This window comes from Bombina bombina, unplaced genomic scaffold (assembly GCF_027579735.1).
Source record: "Bombina bombina isolate aBomBom1 unplaced genomic scaffold, aBomBom1.pri scaffold_965, whole genome shotgun sequence".
NCBI classification, from domain to species: domain Eukaryota; kingdom Metazoa; phylum Chordata; class Amphibia; order Anura; family Bombinatoridae; genus Bombina; species Bombina bombina.
In genome coordinates, this window is record NW_026511008.1 from 38,496 (window position 1) to 59,524 (window position 21,029).

The following is a 21,029-nucleotide window of genomic DNA, read 5'->3' on the forward strand; positions in this document are numbered from 1 at the left end:
TGTTCCATTGACTCAGCATGCATAGCTGAAGGGGCCAGAGATGGAATCTGGCGAATGGAATGATGTCTATGCTGGACACCATGAGCCCAATTATCTCCATACACCGGGCAACAGAGTGCCTTAAGGAGGTCTGTAGGGCAAGACAATTGGAAGTTAGCGAGTAACGTCTCTGGTCTGTAAGAAATATCCTCATGGATATGGAGTCTATTATAGTACCCAAGAATTCCACCCTCGTACTGGGAACAAGAGAGAACTGTTTTCCAAGTTTATCTTCCATCCATGAAATCGAAAAAGAAACAGAAGAGCTTTTGAATGGTCCTCTGCCAGCCAACATGATGGTGCCTGAACCAGGATGCCGTTTAAGTATGGCACTACTGCTATACCTCTGGTTCTCGCCACTGCGAGCAGAGCCCCAAGAATATTCGTAAAGACTCTTGGGGCAGTAGCTAGACCAAATGGAAGAGAAAAAAACTGGTCCAGGAAAGCAAATCTGAGGAACTTGAAGTGTTCCTTGTGGATTGGAACGTGCAAGTAAGCATCCTTCAAGTCTATCGAAGTCATGAACTGTCCTTCCTGAACTAAGACCAGAATGGACCTTATCGTCTCCATCTTGAACAATGGGACAGACAGGAACGTGTTTAAGCACTTTAGGTCCAGCATCTGGAAAAAAGTTTCCTCCTTCTTTAAGACCACAAAAAGGTTTGAGTAGTAAACCAGATCTCTCTCTGCTAGAGGAACCGGTACAATTAAGCCCAGGGAGGAGAGATCCCTCACACACTCTAGAAAGGCCTCTCGTTATTCTGGCCTTGAAGACAGGTTTAGCAAGAGGAATCTGCCTTTGGGTAGATGAGATTTCAAACCTATCCTGTATCCCTGAGCGATGACCTCCAGGACTCAAGGGTCTGGACAACCCCCAAGCAAGCCTCCAAAAAGAAAGATAGTCTGCCCCCTACATAATCCAGAGACGGATCGGGGGCCGTCCTTTCATGCCGACTTTGACTCGGCAGGCTTCTTGTTTTGCTTGGATTTATTACAAGACTGAGTAGGTTTCCAAGTTCCCTTGGACTGTTCAGGCTTCGCGGAGGGCTGCTGGCATTGGGATTTATCCAAACGAAAATTAGGACCTTGTCCCTTTGGTTTGTTCTTCTGTATCCTGCAGTAAAAAGGCACCTTTGCCTCCAGTGACGGTGGATATGATTTAGTCCAGACCTGGACCAAAAAGAATCTTCTGCTTAAATAGCAGGGAAAGAAGTCTAGATTTTGAAGTCATGTCCGCAGACCAAGACTTCAGCCAGAGTGCCCTATGGGCTAGCACAGAAAAACCTGACGCCTTGGCATTCAGGTGAATAATCTGCATATTTGCATCACAAATAAAAGAATTAGCTACCTTCAAGGCCTTAATTCTTTTCTGGATCGTGTCAAGGGGACCTTCCACCTCGATCAATTCAGATAAAGAGTCGCACCAATAGGTAGTGGCTCCAGCCACCGCAACAACTTCCGCTTGAAACAAATATCCCGTATGCTGAAACATCTTTCTCAACAGAGTTTCTAGATTCTTATCCATGGGCTCCTTAAACGATTAACTATCCTCAAGCAGGATAGTAGTGCGTTTAGCAAGCATGGAGATAGCGACATCCACCTTAGGGACGGAACCCCACAACTCCAATTGAGAGTTCGGAACCGGGAATAATTTCTTAAACAAAGAAGGGGAAAAAGAAGAACCAAACCTTTCCTATTAATTCTGAATAATATTCCCCATCTTTACGGGAATTGGGAAAGTCTGTGGTACAACCCTGTCCTCGTAGACATTATCTAGTTTAGGAATACAAGGTTCCTCAGGTAATTTAGGTTCTGGAACCTCTAAAGTAGCCAAAACTTTCTTTAACAGAAAGCTTAAAGGGACATAATACTCATATGCTAAATCACTTGAAACGGATGCAGTATAACTGTAAAAAGCTGACCGGAAAATATCACCTGGGCATCTCTATGTAAAAAAGGAAGATATTTTACCTCACAATTTCCTCAGCTCAGCAGAGTAAGTTCTGTGTAAAAAGTTATACTCAGCTGCTCCCAGCTGTAGGTAAAAATATAAAAAATGAATAAATGAACTGCAGCCAATCAGCATCAGCAGTGCTGAGGTCATGAACTCTTACTGTGATCTCATTAGATTTGACTTAACTCATGAGATTTCATAGTAAGCTTCCTTTACCTGATTGGTGAAATAATATGAGAGTTCACGAGGCTCATCCGTTCAGCTGTCCCAGGACAGACACACTAAAATGCTGCTTAGAAATCCTTTACAATGGGAGGTGGCTACTAAGGAACTTTTGAGGTAAAATATATCTTTCTTTTTTACATAGAGATGTTCAGGAGATATTTTCTAGTCAGCTTTTTACAGCTATGCTGCATCACTTTCAAGTGTTTAAACATTTGGGTATTATGGCCCTTTAAGTGTTCAATCCTAAATCTAAAGTCTGGTTCCTCCGCAGCTGGAGGCTTAGTGGCAGCAGATTCCGACCCAGAAAGAGAATCCTCTAAAGTATCAGAGGCGTCTTCATCAGCAGATAATCTTGAAACAGATAAGTACAATAAATTAGTAGATGACCCCTGGGAAGGATAGTAATATTTGACCTTTTGCTTGCGCTTAGCAGGGCAAGGTAAAGCACTGAAGGCCGCAGACACTGCCTTTTGTAGCTGTTCAGTAAAGTCTGGCGGTAAGAGGGACCCTCCAGAAGGAGGATTAGTAGTGCAATGGAACGTTGCATGCGTAATAGGAGATGACTGCAGGGAACGCACCTCACGGGATGAAGACTCCTCAGAGGTAGACGGCTCAGTGGTACTAAACATATTGGTTTTCTTAGATATCATTTTTTTTTTTTTAAATACTTTTTTTTTTATTTGCTCCAACGTGTATATCATTGAATCATACATGCAGCATTATTTTGCAGGACATAAAAATATAAAACAACACCTTCACAATTTTTAGGTATAAGTGGGTACATTTTCATATGCAATGTGAAAAATCTACAGAACTAGCTGCTAAACAAAAAAAAAAACATGCTATTGACACTTAAAGCTAGTAGACAAGGAGATGTACATATTGGAGAATTTTAGCCAATTATAAGAAACTAAACAATGATAGAAAAAAAAATAATATAATAAATGAATAAATAAATAATACAGGAGGCAGGGGATAGGGAAGTGAAGGAATGGGATAACCCTTTCTCTCAGCCCAGTTCCCTAGAATTCGAGACCCAGAGTGGGGGGAACTCTTAGAGCTTAGGAATGGGGCTAAGATGTTTTTTTTGAACTGCCAAAGGATAGGACTTGATAATTGGGAGCCAGCTACAAATACATTTACCAATTTTCTTTTTGGATGCAAACTGCGTATGAAATGCTTCATAAATAATTTGAGCCTGGATTTCCCTAAGGAAAAGACGAAAAGAGGGAGTATTGGTAGCCTGCCAGTTCTTAATTATGAGAAATCTGGCAGTAAGTATAATAGTTGTAAGGGAGTGTGAATGAAAGAGATCTAGATATAATTACTTTATCAAGGCATGTGGAACATAATTGAGCAGGCGGACATACCATAAGGTGCTGACTTGGAGTTATAATAAAATTGAAAAATACATGCTAAGCAGCCTTTTATTTCATGGCTGCCTCTCCCAATATTTATACTACTTTTGCCCCTGTACTCTAGGGGAAGAGTAATCCTTGTATTTTACGTTTTTGTTCTGTTTTTTTGTTATGTAATTAATGCTATTGACAAATAACTACCTATAATGGCTGCAATAACACAACCAAATTTTATATTTTCTAAGCTATGTTTTCTCAAGGATAAAGGCTGTGACACACTGCAAGCAGAGCGGCGTGCAGCGTGTAGATGCAGCTGTGCTCGCTCAGTGTGTCCTGCCTTTTCATCTCTGAGCACAGTTAGTACTTCATTGCACTTGCTTTTCATGAAAGAACACATACAAATTTTTTAACTCAAAAAAATATAAATTTGGTGTCCCTATATGTTAGACACACACTTGCAATATGCCATACTAGATAACTGGAGATGTTAAATAATGTAAACAAACATACTTCTCAATAGGGCCTACGAAGACAGTGTGAGTATCACCAACTTCATCATCATCTCCATAGAACTGAAGAGGAGGTGTTGTATTCCTTAAATTCATACTTGTTTCAGAAACATCCTATTAAAAAAAAAAAAATAGAATTTTATAAAAAGAGAGTTTTGATTTGTTTTTATGCTTTTAATATAAATACACACTTTTTGTAGCATCAATCCATTAAAAGGACACAAAACCCCAAAATTTCCTTATATGGTTCAAATAGATCATGCAGTTTTAAACTTCTCAATTTTCTTATTTTATCTAATTTGCTTAGATCTTTTAGTATCCTTACTTGAAAAGCATACCTAGGCTCAGGGGCAGCAATAGAACACTGGCGATTGGTGGCACCTTGTTTACAAAAGTAATACTATGTGGAACCACCTTTTGCATTTATTAAGCATCAAGTCTTTGTTAATAAATCTCTTAACTTTGCACATCTATCCCACGTTCAAGTTCCTTCAAATTGCGAGGGGGTCTCCTGTGTACAGCTCTCTAAGTCATTCAACAGGTTTTGAATGGGAAAGTAAAATAATGGATTAAATTAAATTAAATAAAACAACCATTCAAGAAAACACATAGAGCACTCAATGCAGACACATAATTAAATCATGACTGGTATATGGATACAAGCTGGGCCAAGGGATAATTCGCCGAGTATCAATTTAAAAAATAAGTTTTATTGAAAAATGCAACAAACAGGAAATTTAAAATACTGGGATTTTCAATGGGATTGAGGTCTGGCCTCTGACTGAGGCATTCAAAGGCTTTGATTTTCCTTATACACATACGATAGTAAAATCTGTATCATTTTCAAATATGGTCTAGAAAATAGAACTTTTGTCATTCAGGAACTGATGTTGCTCTTCCTGACTTTGAAAGTAAATAAAATTAAATAAAATTAAATGTATCACCATGTGGTCTCTGAAATTCCTTAAGAGCTTGGGTCATTATTCAAAGATAAACTGGTAGTTTACATACCGTATCAAGTCACTAATAATTCTCATATATAGCAGTACTCTAATGAAGAATGAACATAGATTAGCATGTAGCTTGTGTAACAAATGATTTTGAAGATATACAGTACAACATAACCAACTGAAGCAACAGATACTCAGCAACTGAAATAACTTTTTTTTTTTTAACCATTACAACACAAGGAGTGCCCTTTGACACATCCTTCCAATAATAATAATAGAACCACAGATCATTTTACAGTTCTCAAGACTATGGTTATTACATCCTTAAATAACTGATAATTACTTTGGTCTTTTGTAGACTAGTAAATAATACTATTAACACAAATATACCTGTTCTACTGATATCCAGCAAAACCTATTTTACTGAATACAAAAATAATCCAGTTTAAAATGGATATCAAACAGTTCGGGAGACAGTTAATCCAGCCAAACTTTACACAAGCCAAATTGTTGTGCCTTTTTGCAAGACCAAGCAGACCAATCACCTGCTTGTCACCATAACATAGCTCTATTGACATCAAATACTTTAATGGACCTAGGAGTATTATGAAAAGTCAAGTACAACAATTAATCTATTTTTTTTCTTTAAAAAAAAGTCTATGAAGTGTTGTATTTTCTAAATTTAATCCTCAGTGTACTTTAATATGAAAACAAAAGTTGTTTTTTCTGTGCCAATTTTACAGTGGAGAATTTGATTTACACAAAGAGTAATAATTCAGTGAGCTTCTACATTGTTTCTCAACCTGTGGAACATGTACCCCTGGGGGTATCTGGAGCTTTGGTAAGGGGTACTCAGTGGCTTGCCCTTTTTATTACCTTTTGCCCACATTCCTGTGCATTTCACTTATTTTTTTGTTACCCAATAATATTTATGTGCATAGGGCGGTACTTAAGACAAATATTTATGCCTATTGGGGTACTTGCTAGAAAAAAGGGTGAGAAACACTGTGCTTCTAAATGTCTCAACCAGAGTTTTTAACTCACATACTGTCATAGGTAAGATCTGTCTTCAAAGTTTTGTTTTTATTTATTTATTTTGCCTGAACATTTGAACACTTGAGAGGATTATTTATGATGCAAATCAGTTCTCTATCCATCCCTTTAAAGTATTAAAATTTACAAAAGATCAACTGGAATTGGATAATTGTTGACTAAGGATTCTTAGTAGAATTCTATAAAGGTAACTCTGCTTCATTGCATCCAGAATGTAAATAACTTTCCTAACTTCCTTTACTTTAACAAAGTAAAATGTTGTGTATAGGAACCCAAATAAACAAAACAATTACATGTTTAGTTGTGATCTCTTTTTGTCCTGAGCCATGTGTTGGAATGTCTTCAATATTTTTTGTAAAAGCAACAATCCTTCCATTTGCTTCCTCAAAGGGGATCCTCGTCAAAAACTTTGGATTTGAATTTTTGCATCCAATGTCATACAGAATCTTTTCAAATATGGCATTTTCTTGAACACTCAGGGCTCTCTCAAAGATAAAAACAATAAACTGTTCTTCAACATCTACAACGGAAAGAAAGCAGGATATATGATGTTTTTACATTTCAAAAAAGATTGGCATGTGCTTGCCAAGTAAAAAATAATAATACTACAAACATTAAAACAGGTAAAATTACAAACTATACAATATTGTTTTAATTGTCAATCAAGTCAATTACAGCATCTTCTGCAACTTCTACAGAGTTAAAGAAAATAAAGACACAAGATCTTTGCTATTAGCTAATATATTCAACAATTATGGTACTTTGCTATGAAAATTGTTTTTGTTTTTAGTTCCCTTTAGCCAAGATTGGCTCCTCCAAATAAAACAAGTGGTGGGTGGAGTTTAGCTATTGATAAATAATTACAGCCAACAAGGTTTTAATGTTAAGACTTCACTGATAAGCTGTAATTACAAGACATTTGTGTTGTCTTGCTATAGAATAAGGTGTTTTACCCCTTAAAGGGACATCAAAACCAAAATTTCATGATTCAGATAAAACAGACAATTTTAAACAACATTTCAACTTAATTCTATTATCTAACTTGCTTTATTCTCTTGGTAACCTTTGTTGAAAAGCATATCTAGATAGTTTCAGAAAATTGGAGCTAGCTGCTGATTGGTGGCTGAACTTGTATGCCCATTTTTATTGGCTTACAAATGTTTTCAGCTAGCTCCCAGGAGTGAATTGCTGCTTCTTCAAGAAAAGATACCCAGAGAATAAAGCGAAATTTATAACAGAAGTAAATTGGAAAGTTGTTTATAAATGTATAATTTATCTGAATCATAAAAGAAAAATGTTGCGGTACAAGCTGTCAGCTAAGAAACCAGCCAGAGGCAGAAGGCATCTACCTTCATATGATAAGGTAACGCTAATCGTGCTCCCGTTAACATATGAAGGTAAATTATCAGATCATTACAGACTGTGATACTGTAACAATCTCCATTGGTGCCAGTGAAAGGTGTGGGAGGAAAGGCGGAAGGCAGATGGGTGGCACAGCAGTGGAGGGAACATTTTTGATCATCGACTTACTAGGGGATCCGCAGTCATACCATCCAGTCCCATTTTCACGACTCATCCTAAGCTTGGATCGCAGACACTGACAAGCAGCAGGCTGAGTCTGGAAAAAAACTATAGGAAGCTTCCGAGCAGTACACCAATCACACCTTATAAGATCTAATGTTTTAAAATTTATATCTCGAAAACCCAGTCCATCATCGTCGTCAGGATTAACTGTTGACACAACAAAAGCATTCATTATAAAAATTCAAAACTAATAATATAAAAATATTTAAAAAGTGCAACTAAATCTCAATGTTTATTTATAGTCAAATTAGGCAACTAAATTCCACTTGTTTGATAACGTGTTTGTGTTTTCATACTACCATCATTTGGCAGAATAGAAATTCTTCATCTATAACCTGTTTGCTCATTAGCTAATATGTAGGTTAACTTTCTAGTATAAGAAGAAACTATGCTATAGTAGCCAAATTCACCATTTTCATCTTCCCAAATAGCTCTTTTGTTTTTGTTAAAAGCTTGTTTTTTTTTTTTTTTTTTTAAATACAATTCTCTATTTCTTGAAGATACAAACAGATTTTTGTAATAGGACTTCCCTTTAACCTTGCATACAGACGTGGTGCATGTGTATATATACCTGTATGTATGTATCTATCTATCTATATATATATATATATATCTCAAAATAAACAAAAGTACTGCATTGAGCAATGATACTTTTTATTGGACTAACTATACATTTATAAGATGACAAGCTTTCGGAAGAATGTCTTCCTTTTTCAAGTCTGAAGCAATACTGACACACACACACACACACATATATATATATATATGTGTGTGTGTGTGTGTGTATCAGTATTGCTTCAGACTTGAAAAAGGAAGACATTCTTCCGAAAGCTTGTCATCTTATAAATGTATAGTTAGTCCAATAAAAAAGTATCATTGCTCAATGCAATACTCTTGTTATTTTGAGATATATATATATATATATATATCTCTCTCTCTCTCTCTCTCTCTCTATATATATATATATCTCTCTCTCTATATATATATATCTCTCTCTCTCTATATATATATCTCTCTCTCTCTATATATATATCTCTCTCTCTCTATATATATATCTCTCTCTCTATATATATATCTCTCTCTATCTCTCTCTCTATCTCTCTCTCTCTATCTCTCTATCTCTCTCTCTCTCTCTCTCTCTCTCTATATATATATATATATATATATATATATATATATATATATATATATATATCTCTATCTATCTATATCTCCCCCAAGCAGATAGCACTCAAGGCTTAACGTGGCAAAAACCCAGGTGCTGCAAAGTTATAAATAGTAAGCAGAAAAAGTGCACTCCAATGGGGATAGTTTTCAAACAGGTCACTTTAATGTGAAAAAGTCTTTGTAGCCCGAAAACGTTCACATTAAAAGTGACCTGTTTGAAAACTATCCACATTGGAGTGTGCTTTTTCTGATTACTATATATATATATATATATATATATATATATATATATATATATATAGTATCCATTACAAAAACATAATTTATGCTTACCAGTTAATTTCCTTTCCTTCTATATGAGGAGAGTCCACAGCTTCATTCATTACTTATAGGAATACAGAACCTGGCCACCAGGAGGAGGCATTAAATACCCCACCCCCCTTCCCTCATATCCCAGTCATTCTGCTAAGAAAACAAGGAACAATGGAGAAAAACGCGCGGGGGCCGTGGACTCTCCTCATACAGTAGGAAAGGAAATTATCTGGTAAGCATAATTTATGTTTTCCTTCTTAATATGAGGAGAGTCCACGGCTTCATTCATTACTTGTGGGAAACATAAACCCAAACTCTAGAGGACACAATGAAAAACGGGAGGGAAAAGATAGGCGGACCCTATTCTGAGGGCACCACAGCCTGCAAAACCGTTTTAAAAGGTATGTAAGGAGGACCAGGTAGCCGCCCTACAAATCTGCTACATAAAGGCCACATTCTTGAAAGCCCAAGATGAAGCCACAGCTCTAGTTGAAAGAGCCGTAATCCTCTGAGGAGGCTTATGTCCCCCTGTTTAACATGCTAAGCGAATAATACTCAACCAAAAAGATAAGAAAGTGGAAGAGGTCTTCTGCCCTCTACGCTTCTAAGAATAGACAACAAACAAGGAAGAAGTCTGTAGCTTGAAGATATAATTTTAAAGCCCGAACCACATCCAAATAATAAAGTAACCGTTCCTTCGAAGAAGGATAAGGACACAAGGAAGGAACCACAATCTCCTGATTGATGTTACGATCAGAAACGACCTTAGGAAGAGAAAACCCAACTCAGTACGAAGAACAGCCTTATCAGCCTGAAAAACTAGGTAAGGAGGCTCACATTGCAAGGCCGCCATCTCAGAGAGACTACGTGCCGCAGCAATAGCCTGTAGAAAAAGAACCTTCCAAAACAGTAATTTAATGTCAACCGAATGCATAGGCTCAAACGGAGCCCTCTGCAAAACTAAGAACTAGATTTAAACTCCAAGGAGGAGTGTTAAGTCTAAACAAAGGCCTGATTCTAGACAGAGCCTGAACAAAAGACTGAACACTAGGAAGCTCAGCGAGCCTCTTGTGCAATAAAACAGATCGAGACGAAATCTGTCCCTTTAAGGAACTAGCAGAAAGGCCCTTCTCTAGACTATCCTGGAGAAAGGAAAGAATCCTGGAAACCTTGACCTTATGCCAGGGGAATCCACGCTCTTCACACCAGAAAAAGTAGGTCCTCCACACCTTATGATAGATGCGATGAGTAACCGGCTTTCAAACTTGAATGAGAGTATCAATCACTCACTCAGAAAAACCTCTCTTGGCTAGGACTAGAATCTAGATTTTGATAAACAAAGGGACCCTGTTCCAGCAGATCCCTGCGACAAGGTAACTTCCATAGAGGAGATTAGGACATCCCCACCAGGTCCGCGAACCACATCCTTCGCAGCCACGATGGAGCAATCATTATCACTGATGCCTGCTCCTGCTTGATGCGGGTCACTACACAAGGGAGAAGTGGTAACGGCGGAAATATGTAAACTAGATTGAACCTCCAAAGCACTGCTAATGCATCTATAAAGCTCCGCCCGAGGATCCCTGGACCGCAACCCATATCTGGGTAGCTTGGTATTGAGTCGGGACGCCATAAGATCTATCTCCAGTGTGCCCCATCTGTTGCAAATATCTGCAAACACCTCGGGTGGAGAGACCATTCCCCCGGATGAAATGATTGTCTGCTGAGGAAATCTGCTTCCCAGTTGTCCACACCCAGGAATGTAGATCGCTGACAGCGATCAGTTGTGGGCCTCCGCCGATTCCAGAATCCAATATACTTCCCTCATTGCTAGGGAGCTCCTTGTTCCCCATGATAATTGATTTAAGCCACCAAGGTTATGTTGTCTGATTGTAATATGATAAACTGGGACGAGCCCAGAAGAGGCTGAGCCTTCATAGCATTGAAGATCGCTCGAAGTTCCAAAATGTTGATTGGGAGGAGAGATTCCTCTAGAGTCCAATGGCCTTGTGCCTTCCTGGCACCCCAAACAGCCTCCATCCTGATAGACTTGCGTCCGTAGTCACAATCTCCCAGGATGGTCTCAAGAAGGATGTCCCTTGGGACAGGTTATCTGGACAGAGCCACCAAGAGAGCGATTCTCTCGACCGGTTGTCCAGAGAAATCTGTTGTGACAGATCCGAGTTGTCGCCGTTCCACTGACTCAGCATGCACAGCTGAAGAGGTCTGAGATGGAATCTGGCGAATGGAATGAGGTCTATGCAGGACAACATGAGCCCAATTACCTCCATACACTGGGCCACAGAGGGCCTTTAGGAAGTCTGTAGAGCAAGACAATCGGAAGTTATTTTGTAACGTCTCTTGTCTGTAAGAAATATCCTCATGGATATGGAGTCTATTATCGTATCCAGGAATCCCACCCTGGTACTGGGAACAAGAGAACTCTTTTCTAAGTTTATCTTCCATCCTTGAGATCGAAGAAGAAATAGAAGAGCTTTTGAATGGTCCTCTGCCAGTCGACAGGATGGTGCCTGAACCAGGATGTCGTCTAAGTATGGTGCCACTGCTATCCCTCTGTTTCTCGCCACTGTGAGCAGAGCCCCCAGAACCTTTGTAAAGACTCTTGGGGCAGTAGCTAGACCAAATGTAACTGCAACAAACTGGAAGTGCTGGTCCAGGAACGCGAATCTGAGGAACTTGAAGTGTTCCTTGTGGATTGGAACGTGAAGGTAAGCATCCATCAAGTCTATCGTAGTCATGAAGTGTCCTTCCTGAACTAAGGGCAAAAGGTTCAGAATCGGGTGAAAAGTTCCCTCCTTATTTGGGACCACAAAAAGGTTTGGAGTAGTATCCCAGACCTCTTTCTGCTAGAGGTACTGGTACAATTACTCCCAGGGAGGAGAGATCCCTCATGCATCTTAGAAAGGCCTCTCGTTTTTCTTGCCTTGAAGACAGGTTTCACAAGAGGAATCTACCTCTGGGTGGATAATAACTGAAACCTATCCTGTACCCCTGAGTGATGACCTCCAGGACCCAAGGGTCTTGCACGTCCCCCAGCCAAGCCTCCAAAAAGGGAGATAGTCTGCCCCCCACTCAATCCAGAGATGGATCAGGGGCCGCCCCATCATGCCTCAGCGGGCTTCTTGTTCTGCTTTATTCCAAGTCGGAGTCGGTCTCCAAGTTACCTTGGTCTGATCAGGCTTCGCGGAGGGCTGCTGCCGTTGGGATTTAATCAAACGAAAGGGACGAAAATTAGGACCTTGTCCCTTAAGTTGATTCTCCTTATCCTGCGGTAAAAAGGCACCCTTGCCTCCAGTGACCGTAAATATGATTGAGTCCAGGCCTGGACCCCTTAAATGGCAGGGAAAGAATTCTAGATTTTGAAGTCATGTCTGCAGACCAAGACTTCAGCCAGAGTGCCCTACGTGATAGCACTGAAAAACCTGACGCCTTGGTATTCAGGCAAATAATCTGCATATTTGCATCACAAATAAAAGAACTAGCCACCCTCAAGGTCTTAATTCTTTCCTGGATCGTGTCAAGGGGACCTTCCACCTCGATCAACTCAGAGAGTCGCACCAATAGGTAGTGGCTCCAGGCACCGCAGTAACCGCCGCTGCCGGTTGAAATAAATATCCCGTGTGCTGAAACATCTTTCTCAACAGAGTTTCTAGCTTCTTATCCATGGGCTCTTTAAACGAGGTACTATCCTCAAGCGGGATAGTACTGCATTTAGCAAGCGTGGAGATAGTGCCATCCACCTAAGGGACGGAATCCCACAACTCTAATTGAGAGTCTGGAACCGGGAATAATTTCTTAGAAGAAGGGAAAAAGTTAGAACCAAGTCTTTCCCATTCATTCTTAACAATATTTGCCATCTTTACGGGAACCGGGAAAGTTTGTGGTACAACCCTGTCCTAATAGACCTTATCTAGATTAGGAATACAAGATTCCTCAGGTAATTTTGGTTCTGGAACCTCTAAAGTAGCCAAAACTTTCTTTAACAGAAAGCGTAAGTTTTCAATTCTAAATCTAAAGTCTGGTTCCTCCGCAGCTGTAGGCCTAGAGGCAGCAGAGTCCGACCTAGAAAGGGCATCCTCTGAAGTATCAGAGGCGTCTTCATCATCGGATAATCTTGTATCAGATAAATCCAAGAAGTTAGTAGATGACCCCTGGGAAGGATAGCAATATTTGACCTTTTGCTTGCGCTTAGCGGAGCAAGGTAAAGCACTGAAGGCTGCAGACACTGCCATTTGTAGCTGTCCAGTAAAGTCTGGCAGTAAGAGGGCCCCTCCCGAAGGAGGATTAGCAGTACAATGGGAAGCTGCATGTGTAATAAGAGATGACAGCAGAAAACGCACCTTACAGTACAGAGACTCCTCAGAGGTGGACGGCTCAGTGGTACCAAACATATTGGATTTCTTGGATACAATTACTTTATCAAGGCATGTGGAACATAATTGAGCAGGCGGACATACCATAGCCAAATAAAACCAGAAATGAGAAGGGGCACTCTATAACAAAAAACATAATTTATGTAAGAACTTACCTGATAAATTCATTTCTTTCATATTAGCAAGAGTCCATGAGCTAGTGACGTATGGGATATACATTCCTACCAGGAGGGGCAAAGTTTCCCAAACCTCAAAATGCCTATAAATACACCCCTCACCACACCCACAAATCAGTTTAACGAATAGCCAAGAAGTGGGGTGATAAGAAAAAAGTGCGAAAGCATAAAAAATAAGGAATTGGAATAATTGTGCTTTATACAAAAAAATCATAACCACCACAAAAAAAGGGTGGGCCTCATGGACTCTTGCTAATATGAAAGAAATGAATTTATCAGGTAAGTTCTTACATAAATTATTTTTTCTTTCATGTAATTAGCAAGAGTCCATGAGCTAGTGACGTATGGGATAATGACTACCCAAGATGTGGATCTTTCCACGCAAGAGTCACTAGAGAGGGAGGGATAAAATAAAGACAGCCAATTCCTGCTGAAAATAATCCACACCCAAAATAAAGTTTAAATGAAAACATAAGCAGAAGATTCAAACTGAAACAGCTGCCTGAAGTACTTTTCTACCAAAAACTGCTTCAGAAGAAGAAAACACATCAAAATGGTAGAATTTAGTAAAAGTATGCAAAGAAGACCAAGTTGCTGCTTTGCAAATCTGATCAACCGAAGCTTCATTCTTAAACGCCCAGGAAGTAGAAACTGACCTAGTCGAATGAGCTGTAATCCTCTGAGGCGGAGTTTTACCCGACTCAACATAGGCATGATGAATTAAAGATTTCAACCAAGATGCCAAAGAAATGGCAGAAGCTTTCTGGCCTTTTCTAGAACCGGAAAAGATGACAAATAGACTAGAAGTCTTTCGGAAATTCTTAGTAGCTTCAACATAATATTTCAAAGCTCTAACAACATCCAAAGAATGCAATGATTTCTCCTTAGAATTCTTAGGATTAGGGCATAATGAAGGAACTACAATTTCTCTACTAATGTTGTTGGAATTCACAACCTTAGGTAAAAATTCAAAAGAAGTTCGCAACACTGCCTTATCCTGATGAAAAATCAGAAAAGGAGACTCACAAGAAAGAGCAGACAATTCAGAGACTCTTCTGGCAGAAGAGATGGCCAAAAGGAACAAAACTTTCCAAGAAAGTAATTTAATGTCCAATGAATGCATAGGTTCAAACGGAGGAGCTTGAAGAGCCCCCAGAACCAAATTCAAACTCCAAGGAGGAGAAATTGACTTAATGACAGGTTTTATACGAACCAAGGCTTGTACAAAACAATGAATATCAGGAAGATTAGCAATCTTTCTGTGAAAAAGAACAGAAAGAGCAGAGATTTGACCTTTCAAGGAACTTGCGGACAAACCTTTATCTAAACCATCCTGAAGAAACTGTAAAATTCTCGGAATTCTAAAAGAATGCCAGGAAAAATGATGAGAAAGACACCAAGAAATATAAGTCTTCCAGACTCTATAATATATCTCTCTAGATACAGATTTACGAGCCTGTAACATAGTATTAATCACAGAGTCAGAGAAACCTCTTTGACCAAGAATCAAGCGTTCAATCTCCATACCTTTAAATTTAAGGATTTGAGATCCTGATGGAAAAAAGGACCTTGCGACAGAAGGTCTGGTCTTAACGGAAGAGTCCACGGTTGGCAAGAGGCCATCCGGACAAGATCCGCATACCAAAACCTGTGAGGCCATGCTGGAGCTACCCGCAGAACAAACGAGCATTCCTTCAGAATCTTGGAGATTACTCTTGGAAGAAGAACTAGAGGCGGAAAGATATAGGCAGGATGATACTTCCAAGGAAGTGATAATGCATCCATTGCCTCCGCCTGAGGATCCCGGGATCTGGACAGATACCTGGGAAGTTTCTTGTTTAGATGAGAAGCCATCAGATCTATTTCTGGAAGTTCCCACATTTGAACAATCTGAAGAAATACCTCTGGGTGAAGAGACCATTCGCCCGGATGCAACGTTTGGCGACTGAGATAATCCGCTTCCCAATTGTCTATTCCTGGAATATGAACCGCAGAGATTAGACAGGAGCTGGATTCCACCCAAACCAGAATTCGAGATACTTCTTTCATAGCCAGAGGACTGCGAGTCCCTCCTTGACGATTGATGAATGCCACAGTTGTGACATTGTCTGTCTGAAAACAAATGAACGATTCTCTCTTCAGAAGAGGCCAAGACTGAAGAGCTCTGAAAATTGCACGGAGTTCCAAAATATTGATCGGTAATCTCACCTCCTGAGATTCCCAAACCCCTTGTGCTGTCAGAGACCCCCACACAGCTCCCCAACCTGTAAGACTTGCATCTGTTGAAATTACAGTCCAGGTCGGAAGAACAAAAGAAGCCCCCTGAACTAAACGATGGTGATCTGTCCACCACGTCAGAGAGTGTCGTACAATCGGTTTTAAAGATATTAATTGAGATATCTTTGTGTAATCCCTGCACCATTGGTTCAGCATACAGAGCTGAAGAGGTCGCATGTGAAAACGAGCAAAGGGGATCGCGTCCGATGCAGCAGTCATAAGACCTAGAATTTCCATGCATAAGGCTACCGAAGGGAATGATTGTGACTGAAGGTTTCGACAAGCTGAAATCAATTTTAGACGTCTCTTGTCTGTCAAAGACAGAGTCATGGACACTGAATCTATCTGGAAACCCAAAAAGGTTACCCTTGTCTGAGGAATCAATGAACTTTTTAGTGAATTGATCCTGCAACCATGATTTTGAAGAAACAACAAAAGTCGATTCGTATGAGATTCTGCTAAATGTGAAAACTGAGCAAGTACCAAGATATCGTCCAAATAAGGAAATACCACAATACCCTGTTCTCTGATTACAGATAGAAGGGCACCAAGAACTTTTGTAAAAATTCTTGGAGCTGTTGCTAGGCCAAACGGCAGAGCCACAAACTGGTAATGCTTGTCTAGGAAAGAGAATCTCAGAAACTGATGAATCGGAATATGCAGATATGCATCCTGTAAATCTATTGTAGACATATAATGCCCTTGTTGAACAAAAGGCAGTATAGTCCTTACAGTTACCATTTTGAATGTTGGTATCCTTACATAACGATTCAATATTTTTAGATCCAGAACTGGTCTGAAGGAATTCTCCTTCTTTGGTACAATGAAGAGATTCGAATAAAACCCCAGCCCCTGTTCCAGAACTGGAACTGGCATAATTACTCCAGCCAACTCTAGATCTGAAACACATTTCAGAAATGCTTGAGCTTTCGCTGGGTTTACTGGGACACGGGAAAGAAAGAATCTCTTTGCAGGAGGTCTTATCTTGAAACCAATTCTGTACCCTTCTGAAATAATGTTCTGAATCCAAATATTGTAAACAGAATTGATCCAAATTTCTTTGAAAAAACGTAATCTGCCCCCTACCAGCTGAGCTGGAATGAGGGCCACACCTTCATGTGGACTTAGAAGCTGGCTTTGCTTTTCTAGAAGGCTTGGATTTATTCCAGACTGGAGATGGTTTCCAAACTGAAACTGCTCCTGAGGATGAAGGATCAGGCTTTTGTTCTTTGTTGAAACGAAAGGAACGAAAACGATTATTAGCCCTGTTTTTACCCTTAGATTTTTTATCCTGTGGTAAAAAAGTTCCTTTCCCACCAGTAACAGTTGAGATAATAGAATCCAACTGAGAACCAAATAATTTATTACCCTGGAAAGAAAGGGAAAGTAGAGTCGATTTAGAAGACATATCAGCATTCCAAGTTTTAAGCCATAAAGCTCTTCTAGCTAAAATAGCTAGAGACATAAACCTGACATCAACTCTGATAATATCAAAAATGGCATCACAGATAAAATTATTAGCATGTTGAAGAAGAATAATAATGTTATGAGAATCATGATCTGTTACTTGTTGCGCTAAAGCTTCCAACCAAAAAGTTGAAGCATCAGCAACATCCGCCAAAGATATATCAGGTCTAAGAAGATTACCTGAACACAAATAAGCTTTTCTTAGAAAGGATTCAATTTTCCTATCTAAAGGATCCTTAAAGGAAGTACCATCTGCCGTAGGAATAGTAGTACGTTTAGCAAGGGTAGAGATAGCCCCATCAACTTTAGGGATTTTGTCCCAAAACTCTAATCTGTCAGACGGCACAGGATATAATTGCTTAAAACGTTTAGAAGGAGTAAATGAATTACCCAATTTATTCCATTCCCTGGAAATTACTTCAGAAATAGCACCAGGAACAGGAAAAACTTCTGGAATAACTACAGGAGATTTAAAGACCTTATCTAAACGTTTAGATTTAGTATCAAGAGGATCAGAATCCTCAATTTCTAATGCAATTAGGACTTCTTTAAGTAAAGAACGAATAAATTCCATTTTAAATAAATATGAAGATTTATCAGCATCAACCTCTGAAACAGAATCCTCTGAACCAGAGGAATCATTAGAATCAGAATGATGATGTTCATTTAAAAATTCATCTGGATAAAGAGAAGTTTTAAAAGACTTTTTATGTTTACTAGAAGGAGGAATAACAGACATAGCCTTCTTAATAGATTCAGAAACAAAATCTCTTATGTTATCAGGAACACTCTGAACATTAGATGTTGATGGAACTGCAACAGGTAATGGTATTTTACTAAAGGAAATATTTTCTGCATTAACAAGTTTGTCATGACATTTAATACAAACAACAGCTGGAGGAACAGCTACCAAAAGTTTACAGCAGATACACTTAGCTTTGGTAGTTCCAGCACCAGGCAGCGATTTTCCTGAAGTATCTTCTGGCTCAGATGCAACATGAGACATCTTGCAATATGTAAGCGAAAAAAACAACATATAAAGCAAAATTGATCAAATTCCTTAAATGACAGTTTCAGGAATGGGAAAAAATGCCAAAGAACAAGCTTCTAGCAACCAGAAGCAATGAAAAATGTGACAAATAATGTGGAGACAAAAGCGACGCCCATATTTTTTTAGCGCCAAATAAGATGCCCACATTATTTGGCGCCAAAAATGACGCCACATCCGGAACGCCGACATTTTTGGCGCAAAAGAACGTCAAAAATGATGCAACTTCCGGCGACACGTATGACGCCGGAAACAGAAAAGATTTTTTGCGCCAAAAAAGTCTGCGCCAAGAATGACGCAATAAAATGAAGCATTTTCAGCCCCCGCGAGCCTAACAGCCCACAGGGAAAAAGTCAAATTTTTTAAGGTAAGAAAAAATGATTAATTCAAATGCATCATCCCAAATATGAAACTGACTGTCTGAAAATAAGGAATGTTGAAGAAGGCAAATAAATGTTTGAATACATATATTTAGAACTTTATAAAAAAAGCGCCCAACCATAGCTTAGAGTGTCACAGAAAATAAGACTTACTTACCCCAGGACACTCATCTACATGTTGTAGAAAGCCAAACCAGTACTGAAACGAAAATATATAAGAGTATATCGTCGATCTGAAAAGGGAGGTAAGAGATGAATCTCTACGACCGATAACAGAGAACCTATGAAATAGACCCCGTAGAAGGAGATCATTGCATTCAAATAGGCAATACTCTCCTCACATCCCTCTGACATTCACTGCACGCTGAGAGGAAAACCGGGCTCCAACCTGTTGCGGAGCGCATATCAACGTAGAATCTAGCACAAACTTACTTCACCACCTCCATAGGAGGCAAAGTTTGTAAAACTGATTTGTGGGTGTGGTGAGGGGTGTATTTATAGGCATTTTGAGGTTTGGGAAACTTTGCCCCTCCTGGTAGGAATGTAAATCCCATACGTCACTAGCTCATGGACTCTTGCTAATTACATGAAAGAAAACAGAACAGTGGACTGAAGCCCATACAACAAACAAGCTGCAATTAAGATACAACAGTTAGGTATACCGCATTACAATACCATATATAATGCAATCAGATACAAAATTGATAATAATAGTAGAGTAATAAAAAGTCTCAAAAACCTGGGGTAGTGCTATGCACTGTCCACAAACGTGTGTGGTATCCAAACAGAAGGCACAGGATGGACGGCTGCTCTCCTCTCAGATCAATGCAGATCAGGCACTAGAAACTAACACAAAACAGAGGGGCGCCTCATGTGTAGATCAAAAATGCCACCAGCAAAAATACATCCATAGATGCCAAATATGTACTCATATGTAGCAATAGCACCCTTATGTGCTGGTAGTTGCAGGCTGATAACTCAGGGTGTATCAGCTAACCCTTATCCTGGCTCCAGACTGGAAAGCAGGATGCGAGACCTCCAAGACCAGTAGGCCCCAGGATGCAGTTCCAATAGATAAAGTGCTTGCACTTAAGCTTTTGTTAAAAATGTTTTATTTAAAAATCACATCAAAAACATCAAGCAATAAGTGGAGGAGGCATAGACATATAGCCCCCTGTATGCAACGCGTTTCTCGGCTACTAAAAAAATCGCCGTTGCATCAGACATAAAGCACCTTACAACATCCTGAACTATTTAAAATAAACTAAAACCAATCACATTAGATCCCACTTATTGTTTGATATTTTTAATGTGATTTTTAAATAAACCATTTTTAACAAAAGCTAAGTGCAAGCACCTTATTATCTGTTGAAACTGCATCCTGGGGCCTACTGTTCTTGGAACTCGCATTCTGTTTCCAAGTCTGAAGCCAGGACAAGGGTTAGCTGATACACCCTGAGTTATCAGCCTGCAACTACCAGGATATACCGTAGCCTCCTCACAATACAGATATGTATTAGATTTAGGTAAAGAGGGAGTACCCTCCAATGTATCAGAGTCCTCCATAGCTTGCGCTTGAAGATGGAAAAAATAAATGGCACCTCTATACCCCAAATGGCTGGGGCACTCACCACCTCCTATGACCCAGGCCCCACAGAGAAACCGTTTTGTCTCCGGTAAACCGCACGGTCAGGAAAAGAGTACATTAGTGTGACCACACCCGGTCACGTGGTGCTCCATGCAGGACCGCCCCTGCTACAGGAAAAAGCGTGCCAAACCTAACAGGCTGCGCAAAAAACAAAAGTAAAACCTGTACGTTCCAACATCTGCCTGAGCCTCATCTCACACCTGTCGCAGCATAAAACATAATGAAGTAAATTATGCAATAAATCCCCCCTGTTCAATAATCCCCTATCAGAGATATTAACCCTTGATTCCATACAGATAAAAGAAGTCACATTGTGACCCTGTCTTCTTGCGTTATTATATGTGTATAAAAAAATTAAACAATCTTACCGGAATCTCTGCCGTGGAACAGACACACAGCCTCTCAAGTTTGACAGTCTTGTAGCATCGCTCCTGTCATGGACTTGAGTGATAGAAGCAGGCAGTGAAACTCGTCAACACAGATTGCTT

General features: G+C 39.6%; 1 protein-coding gene across 1 annotated transcript in view; it reads right to left on the reverse strand.

Annotated features, from left to right (window-relative positions):
• LOC128643563 (sentrin-specific protease 6-like) overlaps positions 1–21,029 on the reverse strand; it is a gene marked incomplete at both ends in the record, with an annotated part of 114,902 nt that overhangs the window by 29,354 nt on the left and 64,519 nt on the right. Inside the window, 3 exons of the mRNA XM_053696405.1 lie at positions 4,087–4,199; positions 6,382–6,608; positions 7,619–7,819. Coding sequence (XP_053552380.1) covers positions 4,087–4,199; positions 6,382–6,608; positions 7,619–7,819 — 541 coding nt within the window. The remainder of the gene's footprint in view (positions 1–4,086; positions 4,200–6,381; positions 6,609–7,618; positions 7,820–21,029) is intronic.